Below are 17,066 nucleotides of genomic sequence, written 5' to 3' on the forward strand. Positions count from 1 at the left end.
GTCAGAAACCATATTGAATAGACATAGTGTATCTGGAGGTTCAGAATGAACGATAATTGTTTTGATTGAAGTTACAGACAACTGTTAATACATATAAAGTTATATAGTTATGCCTCAATCTATAAATGTGTCCTAATGTAAAAGGCATGCAAAGTTTATCTGAGTTTCCTGTGTCTGGAAAAAAATGAGTCATATACTGTACAACCAAAAGAGAAGGTAGTTAAAAGGAAGCAACATAAAAAAAAGTGAAACAAAATATCCAGTTCTTCAATTTACCTTGTAGAATGGACTGATGATCCATCGGTGTATATTACTATTCCTACATATGCACTAGCCATTTAGGCAGAGGGTTTCCTTTTGAAAAAAACAGCCCCAATCATGCCACAATTGCATTTGAATAATGACGGATATTTAAGACTGGTCCATTATCTGAGTTTGGCAGAAGGCAAATTTTTAAATATAGCATTTATACTTTTTCAGAAAATAAACATGGATAAATATACAGATTCAAAAAAGTTGGGAATAGCCCGTTACCCCTCAGTGTCCGAACCCAATCACCATTTTACCATAACAACAGGTATAAAAGGCACAATTGCATATTTTGCATTCACGCTTTTAATTTTTTCTTTTTTTTTTTTCATAAAAAAGCACTCTATATATGGAGTGGCACCAGATTTAACCTATTCCAAAAAAAAAAAATACAAACACAAAATATATTTCTTGTGTCATGCCGGTCATAATAGTAATAAACAGGTTATGATGGCTAGCTCTACTAGAATTACTGTGAATACTTACAGTATACTGAATTTTATCCTTTCACACCCATTTTATTTTTAAGGAGCTTCTCACAAGTTAAATGACTTAAGGACAATGCTGTTTTTATGTGGTGCAAACAATGATGTGTGACTGCTGATCTGTTTTAGCTGAAGGTCCAATATGACCCATACTTTAGCTATTAGCTTTGTAGACAAAAAAGGATTTAAAGGTAATAGTGAAAGAAGCTATTTGATTGTTTTCAAGGGTTTCTTCCAAGAAAATAAGTTTCTAGCAAAGAAAAAAAAAAAACTTTGAAAATCTGTGTTATGCCATTGTGTATTCTGTTGAAACGTGCAAGAAAAATGTGTATACATTAATTACATAAGTATCTTTAGAAGTGTTTTTCTTAATAAGTACTTACAGATTATACAAGGCAGTACTGCTTTAATGCAGTCACCTTACAAAGTTCTAGAACTGCATCTCTCCTTAATTTAAATAATCAAACAAAAAAGTTCAATTAATATTTTAGTCTTTATATATTTCTCAAGTACATGTCCTCTTTCCTCATAACTACTATTCACAAACTAACACCAAAATGAAAACTCAATATAAGAAGGAACCTAATGTATTAGCCCAGAAGTGCACCCCACAAAACAGAGGATTTTCAAAAGATAAATATCGGGATGAAGCTGTCCTGAATTATCAACCTATACTCCCAGCTGCCTAACATTAGTGTCTAAGTAATTTCACAAGGCAAGGAAACTACCCAAAGCTACATTGTGACTACAGTTTACTAGAGAGCCCTCCGGCTGATTCTAGCCTTTGGGGTTCATAAGCATCCAGAGATCTGAAAGCTTGCTCTCTCCTCAGATTACCCCCCTTCCCTCCCACCGAAGTCTTGACCGATTGTCAGTTTCATCTGAATGTCCCCAGCTCGATATTTCACTGTATCGAATGACCGTCAACTGAACTGGTTCCGTGTTGGCACATTCTGTTACTTTGTATTGCACAAAAGACCTATGATATCATTCCCTATTTTCTTGAAGACGTGCACACCGTGAGAACCGTCAGAGCCCAAAGAGCCCACTGCCTCCACGTTCGGTCTGGATTCCTTTGTGAGTCATCTCGAAATACCGGGTGAGTGGCGTATCAGTGCTGAAGTCAATCAGGCGGGGTTGTCCACTTATTTCAATGCTTTGAGCCTCAACATTATTTTGTATTGCACAGGACTTAGCTTTTAATGCACTTGTGTTTCAAGACAACCTGCATTATAATTTTTGAGAAAACAATTGGTAATCTACATCATAGTTGGCAAGGCCAGCAGGTGTGTCCTGGGCACAGAGGAAATGACACCGGATGTGACTTGCAATAAACTGGTACCAGCAGTTTCCCCCTTCATTCCCCCCAATCCCCCCCTACCCCCCCCCCAACTTTTATGACTTTACAAAAATGCACTCTTCCCTGATAATTTTCCTTAGAACCAGCACAGGGCTTCACTGTATTGCATCTCTTTATAATATCAGCAAACATATCTGATCAGTTCCTTTGGGGCTTTCAACTAAAATCCACTTGGAAAACAGAAGCATGTCAGCTGAGTTTACAGACCATGCAAAAAAGGAATGTTGGGCATATGTAATGGGCGTCCCGTTGCTTTTGAGGGCACGCTGGAGTTCTACGTCAAGACCAAAAAGACTGAGCAATTCCCCTGATCCGTAGTATCATCTTTGGCCTTATAGTCACTACAATCGTCCCAGCTAGGTGATAATGTTGGTCTTGTCCAAAACAAACGAAAAAAAGAAAAAGAAGCAAGTTTTGACAGTCATTAGTATGATTCAGGTGATACTAATTGCTTTACATGTAACTGTGATTATGCTTAACAGAGCTCATTCTATCTATGGATAAAACTGAACGTAGGAGTTCCTGATTTTAGAGAGAGTTATGCCACATATTGGACTGCAGTCTCCGGCTGAATTTTGATTTTTGTGGCAACCAGCCTCAGTTGAAAATATTAAAGCTGTGATCTTCACAAAGTGCTTAGTAATGGATCGCGGTTGATCGTTAATCAAAGGTACTGAGTGTTTGCATGTTTTAGAAGGATCGTCCCTGCCAGGGATCAGCAATTGTCTGATGTTGGGTTTAGATTACAGTTTTTCTGACCTGTTATTCTCAACAAGCCAGGTGACAATCAAACAAAATCGAAGTGGCTAAAATCATGCTTCAGCATAAGGTAACGACAGTGTGCTCTGTTCTTCTAATCAGGCTTGTTACCATGAAAGAAACTTGCAACCATCAATTTAGGAGGAAAAGAAAATCTTAGTGAGGGTATTAGACATGCAGGTAACAATAATGCTCTCTATATTGTACATTAGAGTCAGGCAGACCTTATAGTTACATGCCTGATAAGGAGGCAGAAGTGGCAGGCAAAGCTTTGTCTCTTTGGTGACCCCCCTCTTTTTTTGAGTTGAACTGTTTGGATTTCAAGGTTTTGCCCCTTTAATTTTTCCTTTCTCATATATGAGATAATCTTGTGGTTGCTTCTGATAACCTACAGGTAAACCTCTCTTCTAGTTAAAGTATTGACAGGAGATGGCTTGTATTCCCCCGTCTGTGTAAGGGGAATATCCTCTGGGTTGGCTTCCTCATTTTTGCTGAAATTAGCTGCGCTGAAGGTCTCATAGGATGAGGTCAACTTTTTGTTCAGGAGATTTCGGTTACGGTCACCCATGATGGAGGGGTCTCCATTCGCCAGCTTTTCCTGGCTGCCTCGTTCACTGACAGGCATGAAAGTGGAGAGTTTTGGCTGGCTCTTCGGCTTCCTTTCGGGGGAAGTGCGAACTGGCATCCAGCACGAGTCTGAGTGACCATATTCATCGCACTCTCGTGTGCACTTCCCCGTCAGGGCTACATCTGGCAGAGGCCTTGAATCTAAAATCAGAAGAGAAAAGGCTATTTAACGATGGGTGACATCCATCTCCCCATTATGACTAACTGAAGCAAAAAAAAAAAAAAAAAAAGAAAAAAAGTCTTCAACCCAAGCCCCCAACACGATCACGATATGATTGTAACAGATATTGAACAGAAGGTGGTTTTGCAATGGTGGTGGGCACATTTTAGGAAGAGAAGACTAATTTTGGTCAAAGAGTTACTTCAAAATTTAACTCAAATCAAAAGGCCCAAGCGACGATAATGATTCTGGAATTTGTGCACTGCACAAGCACTGCACAAGTGTCAGGTCGATTTAGATAATCAAATGAGACAGAATCCCCGTCCCACGTGGGCATCAATAAATGGCCGTTGTTCTTCAAAATCTTTTACCTTTAGCTTTACTCGGCACTTGGCTGTTCAGATCTGAAAAGTGTTCAGTCAGAACAGGCAAAAAGCTTCAATTTGTATTATCTATCCCAGGACTATGGCACTTTCGCTGCTGCCTTCCATCTTCTAGAACTCCCAATTATGAAAGGCGTTTCAGTGGAAAATCTTGTACTGACCATCATTGCAGTCCACCCCAGTAACTCACAAGTGAACCATAGGTGGTTAGTAACTCATTTTTGGATAAATGAAAAGTGAAAAGAAGCAATAGGAGCATACAAACAACATATTCAATTTCTCTTGATCTAATATGTGTTGTAGGAAAGCCTTCTGGATGTGCACGAGGAAATATGCCTGCTGGAACGTTTGCTGAGTGCAGAATGTTTGTAAATGTACTGTGTTGTGTGAAATTCGGTCACATTCCTAATCTTTTGGTGCTACACAATGCATGAGTAATTAGTGATTGCACGCAATGAGAAATGTGCACTAATCCTACCTAGTTAAATCTTTTCAGAAAGCGATTTGAATATGTAATTATTTAATCTTATAATTATATTTTAAAATTTTAATGCAGTTTGTGTCAGCGTCTTTAGGCTAGAGCTGTATATTTTTCTTCCATAATTCTACGTTGTGTAACCTCTTTTTTAAGTGAAACTGTTTGTGCCAAAATCAGTCTAAATGAGGTCAAATCCCTGGATATTATTTCATACACTTTAGAGTTTACTGAGTTAGACCAACAAAATTCCCCAAATGACTAAACTCTAGTTTCTGTCAGACTGATTGGTTTGGGAATATAATTCTAGCCAAGCCCTCAGAATGTTTTAACAATTTCTATATGTTTAACCCAGAAGAGAACAGCTCTCTTGGTAGGGTGGGGAGTTTTTCTAAACTTCCAGAAAACCATACTCAGCCTAGCAATACTGAACATTCTGTAGTCATTACTTCAAACTCTTTCAATGGGACTCCTTTAAAACTTCATTCCCTTAACTATCTTGAATTCAGCTAGTGCAATTGTTCCTGTCCAGTTTCTTCCTTGCGGTGGGCATATTGACCTTTGTCAGGATATCTGTTCATAAATATTGATGCTTGGGAATTCTGATGTACGTGGAGAATTAAAAACATATATGCCAAAATTCAGTGATGGCAAATCTGGAATTTCCCTTATTATCTTTCTCTCTGTCAGTTTACCTGTCAGTTTTATTTACTGAGCATTTACTGTGTGCAGAGCACTTGGGGGAGTACAATATAACAATAAACAGACACTTCCTTCCCTCCACCCCTTCCTCGGAGATGGGCAGTGGAGACTAAGTTTATTGTTTCTCTGTGCATGTAGGGCTGTGATTTTTGAAGGGGTACATTCTCTTATTTTTGCCTCAAACTATTACCTCATTGTCACTTTAAAGTGGTCCCAGGTTTGACTGCAGTTATTTTTTTCCTCTTTCTTCACCTAAAAATATGGCACTGCATGCAGTGATTTTATTAGTTGCTTAGTGTATTGTTATTAGTGATGATTATCTAATTTAAATTCTGCTGAAGTGTTGCTTACATACTGTTTAATTCTTTCCCAAAACACTAATTAGCTGCCATGCAGACATAGGCTAAGACTACAGCATATTAGTTGGCACTTTTCTGGTTCTTTGGAAACAGTTTTGTTGCCTGTATATTTTATTGTCAGTTTAGACTCAGGACTTGCTTTCCTCTTATCCCTTTTCCTCTACACCCCTCTGCCTAACCCACTCTATCCCTTTCTTCCCTATTGAAAGCAAGTCAGAAAATGAAATGTGATGAAAAAAATTTCAAAATGACCCTCCTTATCAGTTTCATTAAAATTCACTTATAAAGAGATCACGATAACTTAAATGACCTCCCATACATGGATGAAGGTCAGTGTTTTGGTAAAAGATATGTAGAGAGCAAAATATGACTTTTCACAGATGTTTAGCCAGTTAATACTGTATCGGGTTTTCTTGTTCCCATTAATTTGTTTAAATTTCAAGTCCAAATCTGTTTCCCCATGCCTTTCTTTTATGTCGTACATTTGAAGACCTGTTTACACCTTATTAAGTACAGTGGAATATCACCTTACATTTTGTTTAACTTAAGCACTTGAACTTCTTCAAATCTCACAAACAATTAAACCTTGTTACATTGATTCCGTTACAGATTGAACCAGCAGTGAGATATCCTGATGCTATTTTACCCTGTCTTTTCATAACACAGCACATGTTCCCAGACAGACTGAAGAACACTCTCGTACTGAAGACAACCGCTTTATTCCTGTCCCATTCTTCCCAGCCTTCTCCATTTGGATCTGTCAGGAAGTAGTTGTAATGGTATTGATTGAGCATTTACTGTGTGCAGAGTGCTGTACTAAATTCTGAGAAAGAATACATAGGTGGAAATTACACACAATCCCTGCCCCTCAGGTGAGTTGTGTGTGTGTGTGGGTCCCAGGGGTGGGGAGGCAGGGAGAGAGGGGCACACAATCTATCAAAGAGCTCTTGTCATTAATGAAGTTATAACCCTCCTCTTCCCCCTCTACTCCCTCTGCCATCCCCCCTTTACCTCTCCGCAGCTAAAGCCTCATTTTCCCCTTTTCCCTCTGCTCCTCCACCTCTCCCTTCCCATCCCCACAGCACTGTACCCGTCCGCTCACTGTATATATTTTCGTTACCCTATTTATTTTGTTAATGAATTGTACATCGCCTTGATTCTATTTAGTTGCCATTGTTTTTACGAGATGTTCTTCCCCTTGACGCTGTTTAGTGCCATTGTTCTTGTCTGTCTGTCTCCCCCGATTAGACTGTAAGCCCGTCAAACAGCAGGGACTGTCTCTATCTGTTGCCGACTTGTTCATCCCAAGCGCTTAGTACAGTGCTCTGCACATAGTAAGCGCTCAATAAATACTATTGAATGAACCCTTGTTTGAAAGTTGACAAGTCCAGTAGGGAAAGATCTGTTTTTTTGTCATCAAAATGGGCAATCGAGACAAGCTACAGGCAGTTGTTGATCAAAACAGAGAGGATTCATCTGCCAAATAACAGCCATCTATTAGGTAAAACAGTTTGCTTTGCATTACTGATTTGCAAAGCAAGTGAAGGGAAGCGACTCCAAGAGTTCATAGAGTGAAATTAAGTTATCTATGGAACTATCTAATCATAGCTTGCCCTCCAGTCCCCATACAGTTTTTTAAAGAACCCAAATGTTCTCAAATTTGAAACTTCCCAGCTTCCTTTGACCCATCTCAATGTGTAACAACCATTACTTCCAAATTATGCCTTTGTATATTTTTTTCCCCAAATATCACATGTGACCATTTAAGCCATTTTGCACAGGTCCAATCCACAGTGGAAGATGGTTAGCACTGAGACCCCAACTTTTGTAGTCTTTTTATATCCTCAAAGACTCCTTATTCTTGTCTTTGGGGTGCATATTTGAAATTCTTTACTCATCCCTTTGAGGTCTTGTTTCTTAAAACTATGCTTTGGTTTGAGTATGCTGATTTTAACACCTATGTGCCATGCTAAACATCAAGAAGCCAGACAGGATCACAAACAATGTCATCCTGGAATGCAGTCAGACCACCATCTATGAAGTTAGGCTTGTCTTATCACATATATGCTGGATGGAATATATGATGAAAATGGACAAATGGCAGGCTACCCAAACCATGTTTTTGTGGAAAGTTGGTTTTGGGAATGTGGAAAACAGAAGAAATACTTTAATGACAAAAATGAAGCAAACCCTCAAATGCTGTGGCATGGCAGCAGACTACTGGGAGATGAAAGTAGAAAATATATTGGTCTGAGTACAGCAATCAAAAATGGAGTGACTGCATCTTTCCGAAAAAGCTACTTTAAAACAGTCTGCAGAGAGAGAAATGAAAATGGTAACAGGCATCATAGGCAAAAAAAGAACTAGTACAGCAAGGATGAACCATTTTCCTTGCTTAGGCTGAAGGAATTATTAGATTGAACTCATCTGCCACATTTGCACATCCCAAATAAATATCACTTACTGTTGGTAGCATCTTGTGTTAACCTTTAGATTGTAAAAATGTTGTGGGCAGGGAATGGATCTGCCATCTCTGTTGTACTGTACTCTCTCAAGTACTTAATACAGTTATCTGCACATAGTAAGTGCTCAATAAAACCATTGATTAATTGACTAACCTGATTATATATATAAACAAAATTTTCTCTGAGTGTATTAAATATGTACAATGGGAGGATTAACTGAAGATATCTACATACTGTAGATGTCTACATCTATTTATATCAGTCACCTTTTTTCTGTGTTAAATATTGGCTCTCTGACACTGACTCACATTTCTTTGACTGTTAGCTCTTTTTTAGCCATACCCACACACTGCCCTGATTTGCATTGTTTAGATTCTTTTACCACCAAAAGCTCCCCCTGCACTGCGCACGTTTACATTTAAATCAAATAGATTAATCAATAATAATAATAATAATAATGTTGGTATTTGTTAAGCGCTTACTATGTGCAGAGCACTGTTCTAAGCGCTGGGGTAGACACAGGGGAATCAGGTTGTCCCACGTGGGGCTCACAGTCTTAATCCCCATTTTACAGATGCGGGAACTGAGGCACAGAGAAGTTAAGTGACTTGCCCACAGTCATACAGCTGACAAGTGGCAGAGCTGGGATTCGAACTCATGAGCCCTGACTCCAAAGCCCGTGCTCTTTCCACTGCGCCACGCTGCTTCTGTTATACTTATTGTGTGCAGAACACTGTACTAAGCATTTAGGAGATTACAACAGTGTTATTAGCCCTGATGCCTACGCTTGATCTAGCAGGCGAGACAGATACTAAAATCATTTAGAAAAATGAGCAAGAAAATGGTTACTTAGGTGAGTGAGTGATTAAGTAATAGGATTTGTACAAAAGAATTCCAGGTGGATGTGAGCACATAAGAACATCAGCACAAAGTTTAACTCCCAACTTTTTTATGAACTTTTAAACTCAATTATCTGTATTCATGCTGAGATAACTAACTTCTTTCTATAAACTCTGGCATTCCATTCAACAGAAGAGGGAGAGTCTACAGTGACAAGCGAAGCATGGGAGGTGAAAACATGTTCTAACAGGTGATTCCCAGCATAGTTGTGTGCTCTTCAAAGTCTTTGCTCACAATTAGGACACAAAAATAGTTTTACAAATGTTTTCCCCAGAGGCCTTAAGTATTGCCTTGAGAGAGTGTTGGAAACTTGAAGCTTTTTGGAGAATAATAGTAAGCATGAGTGGCAGCTGTCTCATGAAAATGCCTGTAAAAAGCTTTTAGTCATTTTCCCTGGACCATGGGAAAATATCCATTTTGCCTCCAGCATTAAAACAAGTGCTTCACTCAGTCAACAGCTATTTATTGAAGGCCCACGGGGTGGATGCCATTCTACTCTGGGAACCTGAAAAATCACTGTTTTAAGACATCTGCTGTAAAAACAAATATTGACTTGATAAATGGAAGCTTATGTTGTGAAGAACCTACAGTAGCCTCCTAATTTAGGAAAATATACTCTTTTTTTTTGGATTGTAATTAACAAGGTAAATGAAGCCAAAAGATGTACAACCCGCCAAGTACTTGACATGAGAACAAGATGATGATGTGGTCTTCCTTAAACCAAATAAAGCTAGACTGTTCCTCATTTGTATATCGAGAATCGGGCAATCTTAAATTATCAAGATTAGAGACCTTGAGTGCAGACAGGCCAAACGATCTGAAGACCTGGAATACAGAAAACAACAAACTAAAATGTCCCGTCTCTTGGATGGGTGACAGTGTGGCCGGAGGTTCCATGGTGATCATTAGGAAGAGTGGTTTCAGTCACTATGGGGATTGATTCTCCAGTTTTATGTGCCCAGTAGATTTATGGATATACCAACAACAGCCCTTTCTCCTTAGACTATGACACTTCCTACTGGTTCATTTAAATTAATTTTCAAATCAACATTTTTTAAAAATTTTACAGTTACAATTCTGTTTTCTCAGGCTTAGTACAGTGCTCTGCAGCGCACAATAAATATGATTGAATGAAAGATAAGATTAATACTGGCATATGAAAAAACTTGTTGAAAAAGCTAGCTTTTGCTATATTTTAGGGGAGATTTAAATTCCAGTCAGAAAGGTGATTTTTTTTTTTTCCTCCATCCAACTTTTCCCCTTTGAACTCCAAGTTCTTCTCAGGAATTAAACTCAGTCGAGGAAATGAAGAAGCACCGATGGATATTCCAACACCAGAATCTATGTAAATCCCCTGAGGTAGTTGGTTTTTCACCCTGTTTAGAGTTACAGAGGAAACCCTGTATTGTAGCATTAACTGCTTCTTTCCAGAAAACCTCCATTTGAGGTCCTAAAAAATATGTTATCTATAAATGTTTAACGTTGTCCCAGCTGTATTACTTCTTCTTCCCATCCAGGAAAATCAGCTATAAGGTCCACATAATATTATAAAGTTGTGAATATAACATCCTTTTTATACAGCAAAACAAGGTCTTTAAAATTAACTGAGGAAATCAAGACTGTCCACCCACCCCTACTGGTAATACAAACATCTTAGGCCCCCAAATTCAGTTTGTCATCTGACATTTCACTGGCTGACAGGAGAGGCATAATTCAGTGAGTCACCGATATCACTTGGCCTGTAAAAAATCAGCATCACCTGGCCAAAGGTAATTTTAAGTTGGGGACTAGGACTGAGGAAAAAGACAAGTTCTCAAAACCCAGAAGTTCCCTGAAGATATACAGCATATTATGTAGACCACAGACCTCAGAAAAGGCTCCACACTCCAAATGTCACGTACCGGAATCTATTGCTGGAGGAAGTTATTGAGATCCTGCATGTGGCAGTCAGGGAAGAGGTTGTTTTGCTTCAGCAGAGGCATGAAGCAGCATAGTCCTAGTGGAAAGAGGGTAGCCTAAGCATCGTAAGTACTGGGTTCTATTTACAACCCTGTCTCTTGCCTGCTTTTTGAGTTTGGGCAAGCTTCTCTGTGCCTCAGTTTCCTCATCTGTAAAATGGGGATTCAATACCTGATCTCCCTTCTAATTAGATTGTGAGCCCCATATGGAACTGGGACTGAGACTGAGCTGATTATCTTGTATCTATCTCAGTGACACATAGTAAGGGGTATGCATTATAATTAGGTGTGACTTACTGGAAACTGGATAACTATGAATGCTAATCCCTTTAGTTTCCTTGCTCTTTCTCATCTGCGTCAGATGAATAACAATAATAATAATTGTGGCATTGGCATAGGGCATAGAGCACGGGCATGAGAGTCAGAAGGTCATGGTGTTCTAATATCTGCTTCTCTACCCATCTTCTGTATAGCCTTGGGTAGGTCACTCCACTTCTCTATGTCTGTTACCTCATCTGTAAGATGGGGATTGGGACTGTGTCTAACCTGATCCCAGTGGTTAGTAGAGTGACTGGTACACAGAAAGCACTTAAATACCACAAATTATTATTATTATTAATAATCCAAGCACTTATAACACAGCTTGACTATTTCATCGGCCTCTTTGGTGACCTTCTTGCCTCTTGTCTCTCCCCTTTCCAGGCATAATTCATTCTGCTACTCAGATCATTTAGCTAAGAAAAAAAAACAAGAAATCACTCAGTGCTTATCTCCTCAAAACCTCCAGTGCCTACCCATCCATCTCTGCATCAGACAAAACTCCTGGCCATCGACTTTAAGACACTGGTGCTTCTCCCCCACCTAATTTTGACCCAGCCTGCACATTTCACTCCTCTAAAGCCATCCTACCTACCTCAATCTCCTCCTTCTTGCTCTAATGTGGAACTCTTCCTCTTCCTCTAATCTGGACTCATTCTCCCCATCATCAAAGCCCTTCTAAAAGCACATCTCCTCCAAGAGGCCTTCCTTTACTAAGCCTTCCTTTACAAATCTCTTTAGCCTACCTACGCTAATGTATTGTACTGTACTCTGCACACAGTAAGAACTCAATAGATAAGTTGACTGCTGACTGAAAAGCTACATTTCTGAGACATTCAAGCAGATAGCTACGATGTTAATGCCTCGGGAATTTTTGTCCAGTAATTGCTGGATTTCAGGGAGTTACACCCAGAAGTACTCCAGCCCAGACTGACATGCCAAGAAACTATTAAAATGCTTAAACGTGTTTGAAGGCATCAGCACCTTCTTTTTCTGCACCTTAGGCTAAACACAGCTAAACAACAATTGAACGCATCTCAAGAAGCATTTACTGTCTCGATGCTTCAACCACTGGCGTTGTGAACAGGGCATTACCATACACTGGAGATAGTTGCTGCTATCTATAAAGTGGTCTGGCTGATTAAAGTTAAATACAGATCTGCCACTTTGCACATGCAATCCACCCTAGTGGGGGAAAAGGTATTTTAATTGCTTTGAAGAAATGATCCTTTATATAGACTCCTCAGTCGGCAGTAGATTTAAAATACCGTGATTTTTTCCTAATCTACAGTGAATCTTCTGGTAGAAAAATGTAGCTCAGATATTGAATATTCTTTGATCAAGTGTGGTATAATTCATTCAAGAGGAAGCTTTATATATTTTGGCAAATTGTTAGAAAAATTAAAAAATCTCAAAAAAATCCTATCCGTAGAGCAGTGTTGCCTAGCGGAAAGGGTATAGGCATGGGAGTCAGAGGACCTGTGCTCTAATACTTGTTCTGCCCCTAGCCTTATATGACCTTGGATAAGTTACTTAAAATCTGTATTCCTCATTTTCCTCACCTTTAAAATAGGAATGATATATCTCTTTTCCATATGAGCCCCATGTGTAATAGGGACTATTTCCAACCCAGTTATCACTTTAAGTCAGTTAACTTAACTGTGCCTGTGTTTCCTCATCTGTGCCTGGGTTTCTTCATCTGTAAAATGGAGGTTCAGTGCCTAGTCTCCCCCTTGCTTGGACTATGAGCCCCATGCGGGACAGGGACTGTGTGTTTGACTTAACTTGTATCTACACCAGCACTTAGTACTCAACACATAGTAAGCATTTCACAAATACCAAAATAATCATTATCTTGTAACTATCCTGAGCACTTAGCACAGTGATTGGCACATAGTAAGTACATAATATCACCATTATTATAAGAAACCTATACGGTATTATTTTCACACTTCATTTGAAAATGCTTATGAACTTATTTAAACCTCCTTACTATGCCTGCTCAAGGTATTTCTTTTACCCACTGTAGTTGAAATTGGTGTGTTAATAGTCTAACAGGAGATACAAACTCCTTGTGGGCAGAGAATATGTCCTTTCATTATTCTGAACTTTCCAAACATGTAATATAGTAGACAGGACTTGTGGAAACTCAATAAATGCTACTGCTGTTCCTACTTCACCATTACTATCAACTTCAACTTTGCTTATGTATTAATTTACACCATATCTGAGGCCTATGCATTTAAGTTTCATCAATTCTAAATTAATTACCCCCTCAATGATTACCTCAGGAAGACCACCGGGCATAGTAAAGAAATACTGAGTTTACAATAATTTCCTAGATTTCAATAGTCTGGAAAGATGTTGTTATTCCAATTCTGTTATATCTTTTGGTAGTCTCTTCTTACTTCTGACAGTGAAATAACAACCAAGCATTTAGAATAGTAGGACTTATTGTTAGTTCTTGGAATCCTAGAGACATTAAGATGTGGTTCACATTTAAGCCCTCTAATTGTTCTGCTGGCCTAATGCTTAAGTATTAATCTGTCACGATGTCAAATTACATACGTTGAGAATTTTCAGGAAAACGTGTCTGTGCTTAACAAACTTGGTTTAAACAATCCGTGGTGCAATTAGACTGTCATCACTCCTGAAGTTGACTTAAGGAAAGCATGAATCACAACTTAGCCATCAACATGATGTTACAGATAATCGTGGTAAATTATGGGACTGCCACAATGTGAAGAGGATATATTCAGACTTAGGAGATGGTGACAAGTGGCGAATCATGCTGACCATCTGTCATACCTACACTTTATTTTTATCTTTCCTGCTGGCACATTTGGTATCATCTTGCCAGACATTGGCTTTGTAGCAGAAAACCAAATTCCTTTCCCTTATTCATTACATTTTACTTTCCATTCTGAAGTAAAGGTGACTCAATGCATTAATTTCAGGGACCCTTAAGGATCCAGGCATTTTGACCACATCCGGGAGAAAGGGGACAGGCTGTATCTGTAAGCTCATTGTGAGTGGTAAGGGAATGCATCTGCCAACTCTGTGGTGCTGTAGCCTATGAGTGTTTAAGTACAGACTTCTGCACACAGCACTCAGTAAACACCATTGATTGAAACTAGATGGGGTAGGATCTGTTGCTCATATATCTTCCAGCCATCTTGCACACAAGCAAAAAATTCACCACTTGTGGTTCCATTTTTCAATGTTAATGATAACTGAGAGTGTTGGGGTTAATGTTACCTTATCATCATTGCCATTTGATTATTTCCTCCCTCATTAGAGTGTACACTGCTCCAAGTGGGTGCTCAGTAAATCCTACTGAGCCAAAAGGCTTTACTAGAAGTAAACTGATGCCAATTGCCATTCACCAATCCACGGCTTCAAAAGCTTCCTGGCAAAACTTATAATACATAGGGAGGTCATTAAGTAATCAAAGGAGGGTATATGTCAAAATTATAGGGAGGGTTCTTAATGCCTGTTACTCCACGAGGTCTTCCTTTAAAGTAGTAACCAGATTTGATTCTGCTTAGTTTCTGGGATCAGATGAGATCGGGAACATTTAGGGTGTAAACAGTCCGCCCCACAAGCCAGTCATTCTGAGTGCTGTACTCAACAGTAGCTTATGAACTGGATGAAGAAATAGAGGAGACACCTCTACCTAGGTCTACTGCTGCTCAGCTCTCAGAGAAATTGTTTCCTGTGACCACAGGCGACACCTGTTTTCTTTGCCCAATGTCGTGCTCTGTGACCCTGGGGAACCAGGGACGCTTGAAAACCCATGCAGCAGTTTCCGCGTTGATGCTGTCATTGAAAGCACTGGAACAGCTATGCCCACTGCTGCAGTCTACATCAGTAGGATGGTGTGGTGGCCCCAGGGTTGCCAACTGTACCTGAACTTACAGAGAGTCCTTAAAAATGAGGTAAAATTGGTTGTATCTAACAAGTCCACAAAATAATTTGATCTCTTCTAACTCCAGGCCTTTTGGAATCAGCAATGGAGGGAAGAGCTGTGTGAGTGAATGGGTGGTAGGCAACTTTCTGTGGGACTGGGACTGCAGAGTGGTCACAGCTTGTGCTGTACCTCCCACAGTCACCCAAACCACTCAACTCTAGTAGGTCATAGGTTTCCCCTCTAAATCACTGGTGTCTGAGCATTGCACATACAAGATGTCATTGTGGCCAGAAGAGAACTACTAAATTTTCATGTGAGCGGTGTGGAGGTAAGCGATTCTTATCAGTGGTATAGTGTCATAGTGGCATACTGATTGCCAAGCATTGTACTAAGCACTGGGATAGATACAATATAAGAAGATTGGACAAAATCCCTGTCCCACATAAGACTCATAGTCTAAGAGGAAGGGAGAAAAGGCCTCGAATCCCCATTTTACACCTGTGAAAACTGAGACGCAGATTAGTTAAGTGACTTGCCCAACATCACACAGCAGGCAAGTTGCAAAGCTGGGATTTGAACCCAGGCCTCCTGATATCCACAAGGAGGAGGGAGGATGCGATAGGGGAAGAACTGGCAAGATATGCAGTAGATGATCTGCCTCACATTCAAACATTCACTGCACCTGAAGGGAAGCCAACTTAACAGAAAGCCTAGTGGGTAGTATTCATTGGTCTATTCTTACAGGATGTGCATTTTGGGAACTGGTAAAGGTTTTAGTGAAGCCTAACAGTTGTCTATAGCCCTGCCTCTATCCACTCCCTCCCAAGCCTGACTCCCCTTTCAATCCAACAATCAATCATATTTATTGAGCGCTTACTGTACGCAGAGCACTGTACTAAACACTTAGGAGAGTATAACACACCATTCCCTTACCAAAATGAGCTCACTATAATGTAGAGGGGGAGATTAACACTAGGTACAGGATGGATAGCTGAAGGGGAAAGGACAGTGAGGAGGAACAATCCTCAAAAACTATGTGAGTTTTGAAACTAAGAAAGAGATGAAGCTACAATACATAAGTAGTCCTGTTAGCAACAGCTCTCTACATAGTTCTGAACTATTCTATTTATTCAGACTAAAATGTATGGGCTTGTTTTGACATTTGGGGTATAGTTTTATGAACAGCACCTTCAGTAGTAACGGCTGAAATGATTAAGGCCAATAAAATTTTCTGAAATACCGTTTATCTTTTATTATTAACTGTTTCTTCAGCATGATATTCTGTTTCACCCCTTTCTTTTAATGCCTAAATTGTATGACAAAATCTGCCAAAGATAGCTGTACTTGAAAGTAAAACTTTCAAATGGCAAGTTAATTATTTCATACATTTTCTGAGTAAATGAAGTGAAAAAGAATTTGTTAAAAATGTCAATACAGACTTTGCCAGTACATTTTAAGATATATAAAATGACAAAGTTTTTAATTTTATATTATGTCTTTCCCTTAGCAAACAGAATACCATGCTAAAAGAATTTAAATGGCCCTCCTTTCTTCTCATGAAAGTTAAAAATAACAAGTAGCAACACACTCCCGTTTTACTCCCAAGGTTTGTAAAAATAATAATGTTTGTCAGATAACACTATATTTTGTGATTACTACTTGATCAAAGTTAACTGAAATCAAATCTACTGTAATTTAGAGATATATACAATGATTAAAGAACGTATATAAACAATAATCAGTACTGTGCCACCTGTTAAACAAGGCATAATCTTTCATTTCCAGAGACAAAACATATTTTCAAGAATGACTGTTATGTATTAGATAATCCATTTTTTGCACTCCCATTTTTTTTCCTTGTGGGAGCATAAAAGAATAAAAAAATGTCAAATATTA

General features: G+C 39.1%; 1 protein-coding gene across 1 annotated transcript in view; it reads right to left on the minus strand.

The window, feature by feature from the left end:
• Nucleotides 1-3,094: 3,094 nt before the first annotated feature.
• PCDH7 (protocadherin 7) overlaps nucleotides 3,095-17,066 on the minus strand; it is a gene marked incomplete at its 5' end in the record, with an annotated part of 396,951 nt that continues 382,979 nt past the window's right edge. Inside the window, one exon of the mRNA XM_029083190.1 lies at nucleotides 3,095-3,681. Within this exon, the coding sequence (XP_028939023.1) occupies nucleotides 3,302-3,681 (380 nt within the window). The remainder of the gene's footprint in view (nucleotides 3,682-17,066) is intronic.

The sequence above is a fragment of the Ornithorhynchus anatinus genome, chromosome 18, assembly GCF_004115215.2.
Source record: "Ornithorhynchus anatinus isolate Pmale09 chromosome 18, mOrnAna1.pri.v4, whole genome shotgun sequence".
NCBI lineage: Eukaryota > Metazoa > Chordata > Mammalia > Monotremata > Ornithorhynchidae > Ornithorhynchus > Ornithorhynchus anatinus.